The sequence below is a fragment of the Falco punctatus genome, assembly GCF_963210335.1.
Source record: "Falco punctatus genome assembly, chromosome: 15".
Taxonomy (NCBI): Eukaryota; Metazoa; Chordata; class Aves; order Falconiformes; family Falconidae; genus Falco; species Falco punctatus.
The window spans coordinates 6,150,824-6,170,310 of record NC_137595.1 but is presented as its reverse complement, the minus strand read 5'-3'; the positions used below and the strand labels follow the sequence as shown (position 1 = coordinate 6,170,310).

Genomic DNA, 19,487 nt, shown 5'->3' with positions numbered 1-19,487 from the left:
CAGTAAACTTGTTTCTGAGCATAGGAGAAAAATTGCAAGATACTTCCAATAAACATTGGAGTTCTTCTGGTATAAAGCAGTATGTTGGACAAATAGAAGGCTTTTATATACATTGTAAATATAAACTTAAAATATATTCTCCATTCACAAGCTCGATTTAGTAAGTGTAGCAAGTAGGTCAGGTGGTCAGTAGAGAGAAATTATTCCTAAAGTTTTATTTCTTAGAATAATTAGCTTGTTGCATTAGTTAACTGGAATATTATGGGTGGCAAGTTTAAAAATGAGGTTTCTATAGTAAGATACTATAGTAAAATACCTTTAATATTCTCAGCTCTTTATAAGGCAGAGCGTGTCAGTCCTCAGGAAAGCTTCATGATGTGTCTGGGGACAGAGCCTGGTGGATGCTTATGGTTTTGTCTGTCCTCACTCTGCTTCCAGGAGTGATCTGACACCCTCTGTCCATACAGCTGCCCTTTGGGTCAGACCTCATTTCTTTGATACTGTTTTATTTACTCATTCCTAACCCTACACATACCTCTCCCATGACTTGTATAGTTGTGGTTCATTTCTAAACATTAAAACTATAGCGTACTCTGAGAACTGGCTGATCCAAAGGGAATCAGATCATTAAAGAAAGAATCCTTGAAACAGAGGAAGAATAGAAAAGGCCAAAATGAGAACTGGTTTTTAGAAATTACTACCTAAACCAAAATCTGGAAGCCTGGAAAAGATAAGAGGGATATAGAGATGCTGCTAACATTAAGAATGGTATAAAGTAATGATTAGTTGAATTATCCTCTGATCCCATAGAGGAATCCACAACTGGCCCCACAAGAAGCAGGATAATATGCTAGATTGATCTTGGTCTCACATAGTGTGATTCTCCTAATGATTTGTTCATGACTTCCTCATTCTCATTCCGTTCATTTGTCTTTGTTTAAAAGCTACAGTAACATCAACAACAAAAAAACCCCCAACAAATCATGGAGAGGTATGGGTACAATTATTGTATTGGGTTGAGGTTTCTGCATAAGGAAGCTTTTAAAAAAACATTTTGTAATTATTCTCGTAATTGAGACCAGATTATCTCTTGAGATTTCAGTGTAAAGGCTTTCCAAATGTTTATCACTCATTTCTAATGAATCTTCAGGTTTTTTATTTGAATTAGGACTCAAAGCACAACATCGAAGTCCAGCATTTGTAGTTTCATTGAGCAAAAGAAACACCTTTGCTGTCATCTATCTGTCACATAGTCAGGGCAACGGCCTGTAATGCTAACCATGCTTCCACTTCAAGCACTGGAATTTCTTCTTTTGCCTGCGACTGCATTGCACACCTAGCTCAGCATGCCAGGTGAGTGCTTGCGACTCAGTAGAAGTGGAATATTTATTACCAGTCCGTGGAAGGGAAATATTTATCTTGATAATTCCATCAAACTTATCTTGTATTCTTGCTACAGATTCAGAACTGTGAATTACTAAGGGATCTGAATGACACCCCAGCTCTACTCTTGGGACAGAGGATATTAAGTATCTATGTGCAGATTCTGTGGTCAGGATCTAGATCTTGGGTTCATGGGATATGTGAGTAGAGAGAGAAGACCGTCTGTATGTGAACAAGGTATGTAAAAGATTAGAAAAATTGTAATGAATAATAATTACATTTGTTCTCTGTCATATCACAACATTATAAACAAGGTCCTGTGTGTAGATCATAGTGCTGTGCTGCTGTTAGCCATGATAGCCAAGGAAACAGTAAAGCCGCTTTGTGGTGGCCAAGCATGGAAGTAAATGTCTGAACTATGAAACAGTGACATGCTGTAAGAAGCGTGTTGCTTGGGGTTGCCTAGCAATAACTCATTATGGCTACTAATAGAGTGATAGGTTTGCTATGAAGAGCTTTTAAGAAAGTGAGGTGGGTAGATGCAACGGTGTAGTATTACATAGGGAAATTAAGAGGGAAAATAATCTTTATCAAAAGCGACAGGACTAAGCAGAGAAAGCGTATTGCAGTGGGATGCTGTAAAGATAATATAATCACAAGTTTAGCATAGGAATTTGCCTCAGGACAATTACTGTTCCATCTAGTTGCATGGGAATAACTGGCTTTAACCCTAGAATTTAACCCAACTTACAACAAAAAGCAAAAATGCTTCATTATTCATATTTGATTAAAGTAAAGCATTTCCAATGAAGTAGTTTCCATCTGTGTTATCCATCTGAAGTGCCCAAGTTACACATGTAAGAGAAATTAGTGATGTATGAACAGTTGCTAATTGAGTGTAGCTTGCGTATTACCTGAAGTCAAAGTAAAGACTGTGTGTGCATACACCCTTGCAGAGAACAAAGCGTATGTATAAGCTTGCAGGGGTTCCGTTCCGTCATTTTGCCACAACATTGTGTTCAACTACACTTATTCCCTGCTTTACGCAAGGTGGGGCATTTACTGTTTTAAACTGTTTTTGTTAAAATATCTGCTGTGTTTCCTTCCTGAAGCGATACCAATACAGATAAGTGCTTTGGTATCCTTTGGAATAAAGCAGTTTTACACATGTGAAATGGAAATTAAAAATCACTGGTAACTTACTGGTGACCATTAAGTTAGCTCATAGTAGTGAGCTACATGGGAGTCTTTTACATTTGCCTCTTTAAAATTTTTTATTTGATCTGTGGATTTATTTTGGGTTTCAGAAAGAGTGTGAGAACAGGCCTTTGCTATGAGACTGGTCTGGAACCGTACTGATGGTGGCCGCTCTAGAAGCAAGGAAAACATACACAAAGCTACAGGCTTTGTGCTCTGTTAATTATTGCTCCTGCAGTGTAAGTTTGCTTGTGATTTTTTTGTTGTTTGGTGTGTGTTTGGGTTTTCAAATAGACAAAGGTCACATAGGGGTTTTTATTTAATACTAAGAATACTTTAGAAGAGAAATCATAAATAAATCAGTGGATTAAAGATCCCAAGGTGCTTCAAGAGGTGTTAAAAGAGTTTTGAGTGGTCTTTGCTACATCTTGTAGTTGTTTTTTAATTCTTCCAACCTTTATGTTTCTCTTACCTCCTTTGTTTCATTGGATGAGCTCTCTAATACAAGTGTTCATGTATTTAATAATTTTTGAGAGTATTTTAAGTACCCTAATAGTCTATAGTATAAACTATCAATATAATAGTATAATAAAGTTTCCCTCAAATATCTTTTTATGTGAATACATTATATGTTTATATGCATTGCATGTATTTAAAGTCATATATTTGTATAATGGACCATGTATGGAGTGCTACCTTCTACTGGACTGCTAGAATTTCAGGCGTGGATGACTCTGGGACTTGAAATCTCTGTGAACTCTTTAAGAGTTTCCAAAAAATGTAGCTTGTAATCTTTCCATACCAGCACAGTTAGGTAGTGCTGCCATTTTAAACTGTGCTTTCAGAGAACACCTTTGTTTGCTGAAATCAAAATTGCATTTCACAGATTTTTGGACTGTCCACAGGAAAACCTAGGCCATGTGGCTATCCAGATTAGCTTTAGTTTATTCAGCGTTGTGTAAGTGTAGATCTACAAACAGTCACAGCCAGGCATTTGCATGTTCCCTTTGATCAGCAGCTGAATGTCTTGATCAGAACATGTTAAATTGCTACCTATCTGTTTCAGTTTGCTGGAAGGAGTGGTGATAGTCTTTGCTGTTTAAGATGGATGGTTCACTTGTTGTTCACAGGAGGAGAAAAAATTTCCAATCATTCTGCACCACTGGAGTCTGGCATGAGCTGCTGAGAAAAAGGAGGATAAATGCCATCAGAAAAAAGGCAGATGTGAGGGTGCTTTCCAGCACAGAAACTTACTCTTAGTAAAACAGGTGGCTAAAATGCACAAAATGCCAATCTAAAAGTGGTACAACTTCGACAATTTACTTTGTTTTAAGTAACCATTATGAATAATTTAGTGCAACTGACAAATATTTTTTTTTCCAAACCCTTTACATATGAAAGTCATTCAGTCATAGCAATCTCAAGGTATGCAATTATTTTCTTCTCATTATGGTGTTTTATTTTCCCACCTTTTTTGGAGAAGTGCTCTTTTCTGATCATATATTGACTAATGCCATGAAATTGTTTGGGGTTAGTTGTTGCCATCAACATAAAAATAAAAAAATCAATTCCAGGGCAGCACAATTTTTCCCATCTTCCATGCTTCTTGTGGAGAAAGCTCTGAGGATGTGGGTGAGTGGTTTGGGGAAAAAATGCAGGCATTATGTTAAATGTTAGAGCAGGCTTTAATTTGGAATTTCTGGCTCCAGACTTGATTTGTAAGTGACTTGTGGAAAGCTGTATCTGTTTTCTGTGGCTGAAGTTGTTGGGTGGAAGGGAACAGCAATTCTTACTCTTTTGTTAGAGTGCTTACTACTCTGCTCCTGATAAGACATTATTATGAATATTATTGTATAATTCACCACTTCGGTCAAAGGATAAAATCTTGATCAAAATTGGCTGTATCAATATGTATGCAGGGGAAGTATTTTAATTACTTGGAAATACAACTAGAAGCTCCCAGGGTTGCCATTTCCTTCATCGTTACAGGACAGTACTTTTAAATAGTCTTCCTCCTCCTTCCCTTCAGCTGCACTTCTTTACACAGCATACTGCGTCTCAAACAAAAGAGGAAAGGCTTAGACCTGGGGTTAGTGGCTTCCCAAATAGTACCAGTATATGTGTCTGACTGGGAGAGAAACAGTCTAACTAACTAAGTCTGATTTTGCTAGTGAATATAGTGTTTGTTGCTTCTTATATGTCTTAAGTCTTCTACCACATGCTGTTGCTAAGAAACAGTGCTATTATAAGTGATCCAAATAAAAGAACAAATTGCTATTATATTCACCATCAAAAAAGAAGGGTTATCTGCATGATATCAGGATTCCTGTTTCATGAAATACACCAGTCAGTTTCCAGTTTTTATGTTCTTGGTATAACAGTAGATGAAGTCTATAATGTTGAGTGTTTGGAAGAGGATCCAAGCTCAGTGTATTTGAATGATCCCTCCAGCTGCAAAGCCCATGATACTCTCTAAAAAGCTGATAGCTGTCTGCTGGGGAAACAAAGCCTCGCATGTATGTTACAGAACAGTAGAACACTGAATAACTGTGTTCTTTTGGTTCCTTAGCTGAAGCAAAATAAAAGAAAACAGGAATGGTCCAATATGACCTGAACCTTGAAAGTGTAGAGAAGTTGACATTTAAAAAAGAAAAAAATATTTTAGCTTGAGTTTAATGTTTCACTTTTTTTTTTCTTTTTTCCTCAGAAGTAAAAGAAAAACTTCATGTCAAAACACAGAGTATCACAAAAAGAAATCAGTGGATCATGAAAATTCAGGTAATACTTTTTTCCAGGTAAATTTTCTTGACATATTTGTCGTCAATTAGCAAATAAAAAAATTGTTTAACATGAAATTAATTTCTAATTTTAAAGTTCTGCCCTGAAACAGCTTTTAAATAAAGGAGAGAGCCTAGTTCTTCGAGATCTTCCAAATGCTCACACTCAAATCCTCAAATTGTGGCTTAGTGTGTGGATGGCAAAAAAGCTTTTGGAGCCAAAAATTATGTCAGTGATTTCTCCAGAGAACCCGATGACAGAATTCCATAGCATTTTCCAAGGCATAGATAATGAATTGCAGTATTTGTATATTAATGAAATTTTGTTACATTGCTATAAAGTATTTTTGAAAGCTTTTTTTGCTTTAATTTATGTTTGACTTTGAGTGAGCCTGAACTGTCTGTAGTGAAATGGAATAGAGTATGTACAGATGAAGCTAATTAAATACTAGCTGTCGCTCTTCATTTTGAGGCCCTGATTGTTTTTTAGCTTGCTGTCTCAACTTTGATTGTTAAAATACGTATGGTAGTTCTCACCCCACATTACCTGTGAGTGTTACTAATTAGGTGTCAGGATGTCAGTGATTAATGTAAAATCATGAATAAATTACAAATAAAATCCATACATATGTACAGAGCCATTTAACTAATTAAAATGCTATGCAGCATGAAGTACACTAGTGATAACGACTTCTGACCTTTGAGTCAGAGCTTCATTTGCCTGGAATTTCACTGATTGATTAAGTAGATGATAATAGTCAAGTCAGAGTCACAGCTGTAAACCTCATTTGTCAAAACAACGCAAAAGGCAATCTCTTTCTGTCATTATTGAAGAGAGTTCAAAAGATTTGATCTACATTTCAGTCCCGTACCTATTTGTCATTCAGCATTTACATAATACGGGAAAATATGATTAAGACTGCAGTCCCAAATAGTAGTTAAGGCTTAATCATGACAAAAACAAATGGGTAAAAAATAGACATAGATCTGAAAAATTTCAGCATTCTTGTTTAAATATGCCATCGGAAGGAGGGTACGGACATCAAATTAAAAATGTGATGAGAGGTGGACAGAATGCAATTGCAATCATTCTTGGTATACCTGGAGTAGAAGAAAAAGTAATTTAAGAAAGAAACTGTCACCACTGCTTAGGTAGAGGCATCTCTGGGCTTTGTTAATGCCCTGCAGGTTTTTTGACCTGCATCCAAGTGCAGTGGCTGAAGTCTAGACAAATTGATGAGTAATAACTGTGGGTCGTCAAATCCAGTCAGAGATGCTTATTCCTGTGCTGCTTTTGCTAAGTGGTACCAATGTCGTCTTGTCTACTTAGCTGTTCTATAACTTTAGGGAACACAGATCTCATGTCATAGCTGTTTGAGGGCTTTTCCCTGAACTGCTGACTGTTGTTTCCACTTTGTCTCATCTATTCTTTATCAGAGCCATTATGATGTTTTCATCTTGTTTTGTTTTGGGTATTTTAAGAAAAGAGGAGATTTTGCTCAGAGGCCAACCTAAAGCATTTTGATGTTTCTGTTTCTGTTTGAATGAGGAATTATAAAATAAAAAAGCCCCTAACAACAAAAACACCCCTAGCTCCCAAACCCAGGAAATAAAATATAATGCTTCCAAACAATATGTGCTCTCTCCGTACCCCAGCTGCTCTGTAAAATTGTTTTTTGTTTGTTTCAGTTTCTCTGTTTCTACCAGAATATCAATTTCCCTGAGCAGATGCAGGGCTCTCAGGATCTGTGCCTTATGGCTGCTCTGCCATCCAGACTGCCTAAGCGCTACAGGACCTGGGAACCCAGCCCAGAACTTCCAGGCTTCCAGCTCTGCAGGAGGAAAGCCCCAAGAGTCCTGGATTCAACCTGTAGTTTCAAGGTTTGCAGGTTTTCTAATGCCAACAGAGAAATGGATGGAACGACAGCTTCCCAGGCTCTTGGCCGCCTGGTTCCAGAGCGGGGAACTGGGGAACCACAACTAGTTCAAAGGAATGCAGCACAGCAGCGCCTCAGACGCGTATAGCTGCGGGATACCTGTCAGCCCTCCAAAGGCTGATCTGATCATGCGTCGCTAATGAAAACCTTGGTATCAAGTGAGAGTACTGAACATCTCTTTCCTGAATGTAATTCAACTCTAGATGCCTAACAGCTTCTGTAGCTCCATCCTTCCATGGTTTATGTTTAGCTTCATGTCAGCGATGCTGTGTAACACACTGGTTGCATACGTCCAGGTCCTATATCATCTTGACCAGATCTGTATCTTGTAGGTGCTGCAGCTCCCTTGCAACCCAAAAATGGAGCACTGGGGAGGTAGGAAAGGCTATGTATATTCTGATACATGTTCAGTTAGGAGTCTGCACCTAATTTTACTAGTATAATTTTAATGGAGATGCTTTTCATCAGATTCATGTAGGATCAACGTCTCCTGAAAATATAATCTGTTGGAGAATCATGGTTCTTTTTGTCAAAACACAAAGCTTTCAGCAACACAAATACCTTCCCAGTTACCAGATCCAGGATTTTCCAAACATCTCGTCATTCAGCAGAATTATATAGAGAAGTGAAATAAGTAACAGAAAGAAACTGAAATAAATTTTCATTACAAATCTGTCTGAAAATTTAAAGTCCAAGATGGATGGGTTTAATTAGCTTGGGACACTTTGGTTTTCCTATAACTCAAATGTGTCATCTATACAACATGCAGACCCTTAGGCCATCATTTGAAGTGAGCCATCTCTATTTTACAGTGTTAAAACTGGGCATATATTCTGGGTTTTGTGATATTCTGTAAAATCTGACAGATTTTGGCTGGGGCCTTAATTTTCATAACTGTAAATAAACAAAGAATTGTTTTACAATATTCCAGTAAGTCTATTTTACTATCAGTTGTGAAAAATCTCAGAGAACCATTTTTAGAACAGGCTGTGGCTGTGCATTATTATGCTTTCAGTTAAGGTAATGGGAATTCAATAGAGTCCTGTCTGAAAGGACATATCCTACCAATGGTGTAAGTTCAATAAGGATCAGTCTGATAGGCTATAATTACTTTAGTGCTTATCTGATGAAATTATTTTTTTTTTATTTTTTTGTTGTGAACTGGGTATTACAGATCTAGCACATATGCAGGAACATAGCCCTCTTTCCTCTCTCAGACTTTTAAATAGAGCAACAGTACAGAAGGTGCATCCAGCAGTGTGGAAGGAGACAGGCAATGTTGCTGGGAACTTTGAGTTCAGGTCATGCCGGCTTTGGATCATTTACTTTCTCTTCCTCCAGGATTATGTCGCAAGCTCTTTCCTTTAAGATGACAGGGCTTGCACCAGACTTCAGTATTGATGTGAATCTGAAAATGCATGAAATCAATGAAAACATCAGCCAGGGGCCAATTACATTGCATGCTATCAAATGATACTAGAGACCTGAGCTTCCCATTCAGAAATTATACTAAGAATCACACTTGTGAGAATATTTGATTTGCTTTATAAAAGGCTCTTCAGAAAAAGATAAGGTAAATTGCTAGTTTTATATAGCTGTATAGACAAATTGAAGCAATAGGTTCTAGGGTGCTGGCAAACTGTCCTTGCTCTTTGGCTTCTGTCCACATACATTCTTTGAGATCTTGTTTATTCTGGGGATTTGCTTCCATTTCAGTCAAGGACAAATTGCTGTCAGAGTAGCTAATCTGTTGTAAATGCCAGCTGGTGTAGGGTGTCCCATTACCATAGTCTGTCCTCTAACTTACTGTGGTTTCAGGGAGGAGACATTTGTGCCAGGACAAGTAGCAAACTTAATTACCTACACTAAGACTGGGGTCAGCATGAGGTTCTGAGCTGGGTGAAAATATTGCTGCTTACAGCTGTTCGTCACTGTTCTGTCTGCTCTGCTCTGGAATGAGTGTCCTCTCTCTCTCCTCCTGTTCAGCTCTGCTTGTTTAGCATCATGTGTGGCTGTTCCCAAGCTGCTGGGACATGCAGAGCTGTGAGGGTAAATTTGGAGAAGTGGCAGTTCTACCACGGGAGAGGAGTGAGGGCAATGAGATGCTTGGGGTGGCTAGTAAACTCAGCTGCAAGTAGGACTACTTATCTAACCCATTCCAAAGCTGCATTGTACAAATAATCCACTAGCTGCTAGCTACAAAGCCTAGCAATATTTTTGCTAATAAAAGCTTTTCAGAGGCAGCAGAGAAACCTGTTGCTAGTGACTGCATCAGTATTTAAAAGGTGTCAGATTGAACAACTCTGAGCAAATAATCTTACGGCAATCTGAAATGCGCTTGGATGATATCAGTTTTTGTCTGTTTGCAGAGCAGAATGCCAGGCTTCTGAAATGGACACTTTCATCATCTCTGTTAAGGACTAACATATTCAAAGTGATGACTTTTACAGAGGCTTCCTATAGAAGAATTCACTTCACCATGTTCATTCTTTTTGGTGTTAATCTGATTCTTTCCTCATTGCCAAAAAACATGAATAACAGCTTGAAATGCTGGAACCAAAGAGCAGATAACTTTCAGGATGTATAAAATCTTTTAATTCTCCTGGTTCAGATATACAAAACAGGCTTCCCGGGGGATGTTTTTCCTTGTTAACATTTATAAGATAACTGAAGCTACAGGTGTTCAGCTTTAATAAGGCATTAGTGAACAATTATACAAGACACTAAAAATAAAGGTAGAATCTTTGCATGAAGGAAATGAACAGAGAGAGAAAATATTTAACAGCAAAACTGCACTATCAAATGAGTGAGAAGATTTTTAGAAAGTAAAATTGTTGGATAGAAAGGATGGTGTTGAAAGAAGGAAGGAAGGACTATATATTTTTGTGTGCAAGATATGAAAAGACACCAATAATATATAAAGGAATAACTGGTGCTAACGCTTCTGATAAAATCATCTTCTGCTTGTATTAAAATGTTCTTTGAAATATTGCTTTAAAATAGTGCAGAGCCAGCTTTCTGCTATCAGGGAATGTTGTATTCCCTTGATTTATGAAATCTCATTTCAGTTGCAAACTGCTGGCTCTTCTGTGTTTGTTCCTGAGCACTGTATAATTCTGCAGACAGCTCAACTAGCAGCATCGCTAAGAGAAAGAGGAAATTAGATGTATTAAACCTGAAGAACCAGTGACATTCAAATAACAGTTTTGCTCTAGTATTTCTCATTTGTTAGGAGGAGTTCCTAATGAAAATTCTAACTTGTCTTAGTCTTGGAAACAATGATCTGTTTTAGTAACCTCAACAGAACAAATTTAGGGCAGAGGTTCTGACACTTTCTTAATTATAAGATGATGTCTGGTGAAGTGCTTGGCTCCCATTTGTCTTCATCTGAACTTACCTTTTTATTCGTCACAGTTACATCAGACTCCCTCTCGACTTCAGTTTTAATGAGAAATGGTAAACTGGACCAATGCTCATCTCTCGTATGAAATTCCATTTAGAATTTGTAATGATATGAAGTTGAGACAGAGGGAGGTAGGAACTTCAACAGTGTTTGGTGTCATAGGAGTGCAAGTCCTCCTACCTTCAGTGCAACCTGTGCTTATAAGCCACTAAATACGTTTGTAAAGTCTTCTGTAAAATACCATACTGAAGATCACATAAGATGCTATAACTCAGTATTTTATTCATGGGTATGTAGTTAGGTAACAAAGTGAGTTCACAGTGGCTTACCATTTACCCATCTGATGCTCTCAGGCAAAGTTAAGGACTGTGTAACAGAGGCATGAGTTGTGCAAGAAGGCTGAAACACTTCACTGTGTGTACATGGCTTTGAAAACACAAGAACGAGTCATTGTAATGAGTGAGTACATATCATTGTCCAGAGCTGTGAGTACAGTCTGCAGTTATGGCAATACCTCTGCAGTGCTGCTAACAAAAGGGCTTTGAGTGTAAGATGAATGAACAAGTGCAACATTTGCTGTACTTCTTAGTCATTCCTAGCAAAATGGAGAAAAAATGATTGATCTTTGTAGATCTGTGAGAACCACTGATACTGGACTTAATGTTTGTCTGTTCTTACAACAGACACAAGACATTGTCCAGAGTAATTTGTAGTAAATTTTGGTATTTTACTTCTGTTTGTTAGCCTGGCCAAGTGTTTCAAAGCAGGTATATATTTATATCTCTCCGCCTATATTTATGTACCTGTAAGTAGATGTATGTATATAATACATATGTGTTTATACACACACAGACAGAAGTTTCTCTTTCTGATTTTGTGGGTGTGCACCTACCTCTTGTTAATACTAGAGACCGTATGGTAATAAAGCTTTTTTTCTTTTCAAAAAAATGTTTAAGGTTGGAATTGGGACACTGTTTTTTTACATGTCTCTTTCAGACATTTGTAGATAGGCAGTTTAATTACAGAAACCAAATAACTTTTAAATTTTTTATTTATTTATTTGTTTTGTACCCTCCTGTAAGTTCATTAAAAGCTTAGATATTTTCTAGGGTTATTATTAGCTTGGTATTGCTACCTGTAAGTCGTAGCCAAACCCAGAAAATTCAAGCAGCTTGAAATAAGTGTCAGAACCTGGAGGCAGTGTTAGGTACACAAGCATTTTTAAAAGATAATATAAGTTTGAATTAACATCTAGAATAATTACATTACACTGGGAACAGAAAAGCAATCTGTTAACTGTTACTTATGTCATGATGCCCTCCTCTTCTGTAAAACCTGGAAATCAGTTTTATTCTGTGGGTTTTATTTGTTTCTTTGTTAATGTAAAATCTCAACTGTTTCAGTTCCATGGGAGAAGGGTCTTAAGCCCATGCTCCCCACTGGGAAACTGAAACTGTAATTGTGATTGGCCAGTTTATACCGGAATATATTTTTCCATGGTGTCTTAATGGAATAATAGGTATTCTGTTCTGGTTTTCCTTTCAGCTCATCATTAGGTTTGTATTGATTGAATTATATATGTTATAAAGTTTGTATTAAGTATATGCAATTCATAGCGTGACTAGTAACAATTCTGACAGATCCTTAAATTTTGGAATTTCATACTTCTCTGTCTGCTTATTTCGATTACACCTTTCCGTAGCTAGTGAAACATATGTGATTTGTTTATTTATGCCTGAGGGCCGAATTTATTCCTGAATAGTGTAAAAACATATGCAAGGACAAGTATATTGAATGGCAATCAGAACGTTTGCATAGATGATGTGTGAGCAAAGTTAACTGAAAGAGATGTTAAAGCTTTGGCTCTAGCTCTGCCTGCTCAGTGCAGGTGGAAGCATGTTGACATTAACACTTGTGTGAGTGGAAATTCACCAGAGGCTGCTTAAGAATGGCTAATGTTATTTGACAAAAAATTAGTAACTTGTATAGATTTTTACCTTAAACGGAATTAAAAGTAGCAATCGGAATGGCTCAGACATCCATGAGCTATTTGGCAAGATCTGTCCATTTGCTTTCCTGCCCTGTGCTCTGCTGGCAGATTCTGAGCAGAGTAGTCTTTATACAGCTATCTAGAAAAGACAGCAAATGAACATTCACATTTCATTTTTCCAGTATATTAATATTTGAAACCAGGCCTACAGTATAAATATTTCTTCTAAAATCTGTTTTGTGAGATTTCAAGGCAGCTTCTGGTTTAGGAAAAGGCTGATGCAATTCTACCCAGGATCAACAATTTTAATTTCTTTCCCTGACGCATCTAATCATTACTACTACATGGAGAATTGTGGTAATCTCCTTTTTTAAAACCTGATATTTTTCAAGCAGTACAGATAAGATGAAGGGAAATCCAGTTTGTTTAATTAAAAAGGTATCAAAATGCTACAGACTTATGTTAGTGGATTAGATTTTCTCCCAGAAATAACTGAGTGGAATTGCATCATGAATGAATGGGGTCCAGTTCATTTTATATTTCTATTTTGAAGGAGTGTAGAAGTAAGGAAGAATGGGGTCTTATATCCATCTTGTATAAAAAATTCTGCCTTTGATATTTCTTTGACTGAGAAACTGCTCTGATTTTTATAGCAGCACAGTGGGTGCAGAAGTTGCATGTCCTTCATCCACAACACCTGCTTTTCTCTGGCATCTACAGTGATGTGCAGTGTCAATACAGTTTTGCTCATAAACTTTGATAGATTCAGTGTATAATCTCTGTCCCTGCAGACAGTCTTCAGCTCTGCTGTCCATGTTGTGGAATTAATGCCACACAGCTCGAAAATTTGCCTTGAGCATGTCCTTGTAATATTTGACTGGCCTATCTCTCACCCATTCACTGTGATTTTAAATGGCCGTATAGATATAGCTCTGAGCAGTTTTTATCCAACATATGCATTGAATGCCCACACCAGCACAACTACGCTTGAAGGATCACTGGTTCAATGCTTAATATTTTACTGTGAGTTTAACTTCACATTGGCTATATCGGCCAGACGGCCTCTACGGGGATTGTGTTGTTCAGCTAATCAACTAGCAGAAATTAATTGCAAGTCTATGTGCCTCATTATGGATACAGAATGCTTTTCTTGCAATAAAGGAATTCAGCTAGGTTCTGGAGTACAACATAGCTCATGTTAATTTAGAAAGGCACTCCCTTCAAGTATTCTTAAATCTTCATTATTTTATACAGCACCTTGTTACATATTTACACACACACAAAAAATCAATGCTTCTGATTTTATAAATGCAAACCCATCTTCTGTATTTGAAGAAATTTCAACTAATGCATATTCTTTCCAAAACAATCTAATGGACAAAAACTACACAAATTTATAACAGATTATTAATCAAATTATTCATATGAATACAAAATACTGATCATGGGGTCTGATGAGTGGGTTGCTTCCCTAAGAAATTATGATTAAAACCAATACACATTGGACACTGTATTTGTAAGCAATAACTTTGATGAGATATTAATGCCGCCTGTAAAGAGAAGGTCAGTGGTTTTTTTAACGCCAATTTTCCTAGAGGAACAAAAGTCTTGCCTTGCACAGTTCAAATATTTTGTCTCATCGTTTAATATGTAAGTTCTAATTGAGGAGGAAAGGTACCTCCTTACAGTGTCTTTTCATCATACTTGGAAAACACAATATTATTTAGGTACTAAAAATGAGTCCTTATTGCTAGTAAACTTCTTTGCTCAAGTGATTAATTGTATGCTTATTTTTATTAATAATATAGGTAATATACACTGGTTGGGGAATATGAAAGAAAACAAATAAATGAGTTCCACATGTCACACAGAGATAATAAAAAGGGCAGCCCAACCCACTGATACCCACTAGATATCTATTACCTTGTTTTAATGACAACCTGATTATTTTTTCTTTTTTCAATGCAAGTAACCTGGAGGGGATGGCCTTTTCCTAATGGGTAGCAGATATATTTATTAGAAACTAAAAAATGATTGCAATTGAATTGCTTTAAGAAACTTGCTTTCTAATTTGTGAAACTGGAGTTTCTCCCATATAATCTTTGCTTCAGTGACCTTACCTTAAACAAAGAGAAGAATGTGAAAATATTCATTATTTTCAGTCAGCTTTCTACTACTAAGATGCTTGTGGAATGAAATAAAATTAACTATGATGGATGTGTCTGTGTATTATGATAATACATTAGTGAAAGTAAGTTAGCTGATACCTAGTAAAATGCCTATTCTAGATTTATTGCTGTTTCATCGGTAAGAAATAATAACTTGTTTGATAGTTTTAGTGGTTGTGTGCCATTAGTGTCTTGTACTGGTGACTGTTTCAATGCAAAGGATTTGTCTTCCTCCTGCCTTTTGTCTATTTTTTTTTTTGAGGGAAAAATAGAAAGCAATCAAAAATATAACTCTGGAGATTTTTCTTAAGGAAATCCACAGATAAACGTCTCACAGTAAACCAGTCTATCCAGGTTGTTTTATTATTTAAAATCACACTGGTGAGTATGTGTGTATATGTATGTGTGTGTGTATGTTTGTATTTTACCATGGATTATAAAGTGCACCATTGCCTGGGAAGGGAGTTCCTCAGAGTAAGTATCCCCTAGGCCATAGCTGTATCTGAACTTGTTAAGCCAGTTAAGACCAAGTATCTGAGACCTTCCCAAAAGAAAAGTGTCTGCTGTTTTTGTTCTGTAACTGGGACTATTTTATGCTTTATTATTTTAGGGGGCAAGCATACCTCTGATCACATGCCATGTCTCCCTTTCTGGCTGATTTCCCTTGCCTGTGTGTTGCCTAAGGCTATTCTACTTCAGGTGAGCATCTGATGTCGAGGTTGCCTTTGAATTTCAGCATTACCATGCATCAGATCACAGAGTCCTCATCTATTGTGACATGGAAAGTAGTTACTTTCTACCCTGAATTAAGACAGCTTGCATATGGTTTGAGCTTTAATTATTTGAGTCATATTGAAGTCATTAAGAAGATGTAGCCTGAAGTTTTATATGCATATGCGGGCAAATGTTTGCAGAATCAGACTCAGATTTCACAAATTAGTTTTGTGGTGAGACTTAAGAGACTGGTAGAATTTTATAGATTGAAGGGAAGGTGGAAAAAAGAACAGGTTTTCAAGAAAGTGGAAGGTTAATAGAAACCATATGTAGGACTCCAAGTGATTCAATGGGGTCTAGACAGTGGCCCTTTCTGTTCTAATGTCATGGGCAACAATGACTGAAGCCATATGTAAGCAGCAAGTAAACCTATCCTAACTCATGTCTTCTCTGTTTAAAGTTTAATCCGTCTGTTTTAGCTGAAAGAAGATGGATGTTTTAAGAGTGAAAATGTCACACAAACAGCATATCAGCATATTACACCATGAGGTATGTTATGATATTCAAATCATACTATGCGTATTAATTCCTTAATAAAACAGAGTGAAAATAGTAACTCCAAAATCTCTAGCTATATTATGATGGTATTGATTCTATTAATTAATTAATATAACTATATTAATTCTATAAATAGCTATATTATTTGGTATTAATTATTCTGTATGCTACCCTCTACTTGCGTTCTGATTTTCTTGACTTCATATGCTCCCTGGGTATTTTTTTTGACTGGATGTATTTCCTCATTTTTGTTTCTTTTTATCACCTTCCCATCTGTTTTTGAGCATGCTTTTCCCCTTTAATTTCTCTTATTGCTGATAGACAGTCATGTGTGTTTCTCAATGCTTTGTCTGCCTGCCTCTTTTTCACATGTGAATCTCAACTTAAATTTTAAAGGGAAAAAGAAAAAACTTCATTACCTGTTTAAAAAATTTCATAAACAGTTTCAATTCAGGAAGAAAATCTTGTCAGGAACTTTGATTCCATTTTCAAGACTGATTTTGGCATAAAGAAAGACTCTAGGTTTGAAAAACTTTTGTAAAGGATCAAAAAAGTAAGAAGGTAAAGAGACCAGATCGTAAATTCCTTGAAGGTCTTAAAATGATGCCGTGATTGTTATTTAAAATGGAGGGGCTCAGAAGAAAGAACAGGAAAAGTACACATTCTTCTAACGGTTGTACCTAATAGTAATTCTGAGTCTTTAAATGGCCTGTTTTGTCCTTCAGTTTCTCCTGATCACAAAAGCTGGTCTTCAGTTGCCTGCTTCCCCTATAAAACTTTATCTTGACGTGCTGCTTTTGCAGAAACTTTCTGGCACAGGGTTGGTTTTTTTTTGTTGTTGTTGTTTTTTTGTTGTTTTGTTTTGTTTTATTTTCCTGTTAGTGTTATGCCAATATGCTTGCATCTTCTCTGCCAGACTGGAGTAGTACTATAATGCAATTATATCTCATTCTTTGATATTTCCAAACTATTACAATTATGTTAGCTAGGTAACACCATTTTTTTAACAGTGGTAAAGAGAAATAAGAGGTAAGTAAGGTAAAGAACATTTTTCTTCATACTGCCATGAAATTTTAGGTGCATGTAATGGAACTAATTATCCCATATTCAGGGGGATTCTTTTTTTACTGAGTTTTTTCCTCAAAAACTGCATTATGGAGTGTTGGATGAAATCAGGAGAAAGCTGACTCCTTAATTAGCATCAAGTCTTGTATATCTTGCCAGGGCTAACAGTTTGTCAGTTGGTAAATAAATATTTAACTCAAATGTAATCAGTGACTTCAGCATTTACACATTGTATAGCTGTCATAATATTGGGAAATTAGATTTCTCCTAGGCCAGTGCAAGCCTTAATGTTCAATCTGTCACAAAGCTTAGCTAGGTCCTGACACGCTTTTAAAGATTTATACTGTAACAGTACATTTAGTAATGGTAATAAACTGACTAAATATTATATTTCACTGTAATGTGCATTTCCAAGGAGTTATAAGTTACTCAGTCGCTGTGAAAAGAAAATGCACATAGATAGCAAGACCTGAGATCTCTGAATTGGTCTCACTTTTAAATCAAATTATGTTCTATATTAGCAAACGGCAGTATTAACCGAAGCGGAGTAGAATAATTCTGCCAAAGTAAGTACCCTAAGAACTGAACTATTTTCCTTTGCATCGTTGCAATTTTCTGTGTAACTAGTCTAAAGAGCAAGACTTTCTGTTCATTGGGTTTATGGATATAGTTCAGTTTTCTTAGGATTTATAATTGATCCAGCTTTTCACTGCAAAGTATTTAGAAATTCAATGAATTGCAACCAAACACAAAAATATCTTAGCAAAATACATTTCGCAGTTTTATTGCTGAGATTTGGAGCTCAGCTCTTAAGGACACACCACAAGACAAAGCACTGAACATCTGCAGTAGCTGAAGAATCTCTTGTCCTGCCTTTGCACTATTACTGTGCTCGCACTGTGGCATGACATTCCCTCATTTGGGTTGGAACAATTTCTGCAGGATTGCGCTTTAAACTGCATCAAGGATTTGCTGTGTTTTCTTTTAGAACCTGGGTCACAGCAAGGCCTTACAGTGTAAACTAAAGGGGAGGTAACCCACGAAGAAGGCCAAAGACAGAAAGCAAATTATTAAATCAGAGTTGTCACTAATCCTCTCTGTTGGGGAACTGTTTCCTTACCTAACAGCAGAAGAATTCTGCCACCACCTGAGGTGGACTCTCATGCTTCTGCACCATTGTATATGTCATGTTAGGTGTCTGTCATTCCAAAAAGTGTCAGTAGTTTTTTTAACAACTACTCTCAACTTTTGGGAAATAATATTTTTGGATTTATTGAAAGTCTTTCAGTAACTGAGCTTACTAATCAAGTATACATTATAAAACACTTACGCAAGTGAACAGTACTGCTGAAATAAATTTTGTCAAAAGATTAAGGAAATCCATCAACTTGGAACAAAGAATAATGTCCAAGAATCTACAGAAGATGATTTTTCCGTAACACTGTAGAAGAGTTTTTATTATAATAAGGAAATCTTTTTTCCCCCAAAACTAAAGTGCCTCATTTCTGTGGCTTGTTTGTCTATACTGCCTATATCCTCCTTTATCCTGATGAAATTTCCATAACGTTATGCATGTTCTTATTAAATGTGTGATCAGACCCTAATATTTATTTCAGGTAATGGAAAAAGTAGCTGGAAATTGGATTTCTGTATTTTGTGAAACACACAGAAAATAAATTATCTTCTAACTTACTCTAATCTTTGAGCACTAACCTTTATATTATTTACAGTTCAAGAATGTTCCAAAAAATCTCATTTAGTGAATGAAATTATTTTTGAGAGTTTTATTGTCAGTTGCCTTGCTGCTTGCTTGGGCAGCTCATGTCAGCTCCACTTTCTGTCTATAAAGGCTTCAAAACCACAACTTTGATTTTCTCAAAGGACTTCAAAAGTCCTTTAGAAAAGTTTATATTTTCTGTTGAAAATAATAATCAGGTAAATCCTATTAAAAAAAAACCAACCCACAAAACAAAACAAACAAAAAAAAGCAAACTGAAAAAGCCACATCTTTGAACATATTTGATCTACCTCTTTCCCCAGGGCAGTATATGATAGAAGTTGTGAACAGGAGTCTGTAGATACCTGATGCCTAATGCTCCTGAGAAGCCTGGCTTTGCCTAGTAAGATGTCCATTCAAGACTAGTCCAGGGTCCTACAATTTACTTTAAAATAAAATACAATGCTTTGATACCATTATTTTTTTTTTATAGTGAAAACCATCAACTATAAATTTCATCTTGGACATAGGAATAAGTAATATTTCACTAATTTTTATCAAAGCGTTGAAGACAACTG

The 19,487-nt window shown here is 36.4% G+C and overlaps 1 protein-coding gene across 1 annotated transcript; it reads left to right on the top strand.

Annotated features, from left to right (window-relative positions):
* Positions 1 to 963: 963 nt before the first annotated feature.
* On the top strand, positions 964 to 19,184 carry LOC308053995 (uncharacterized protein). Its single transcript, XM_080366083.1, has 5 exons — positions 964 to 1,620; positions 5,288 to 5,358; positions 7,047 to 7,238; positions 15,466 to 15,554; positions 16,030 to 19,184. The coding sequence occupies exons 1-4, from the start codon at positions 1,536 to 1,538 to the stop codon at positions 15,511 to 15,513; spliced, it is 396 nt and encodes a 131-aa protein (XP_080222209.1). The 5' UTR covers positions 964 to 1,535; the 3' UTR covers positions 15,514 to 15,554; positions 16,030 to 19,184.
* Positions 19,185 to 19,487: the final 303 nt, after the last annotated feature.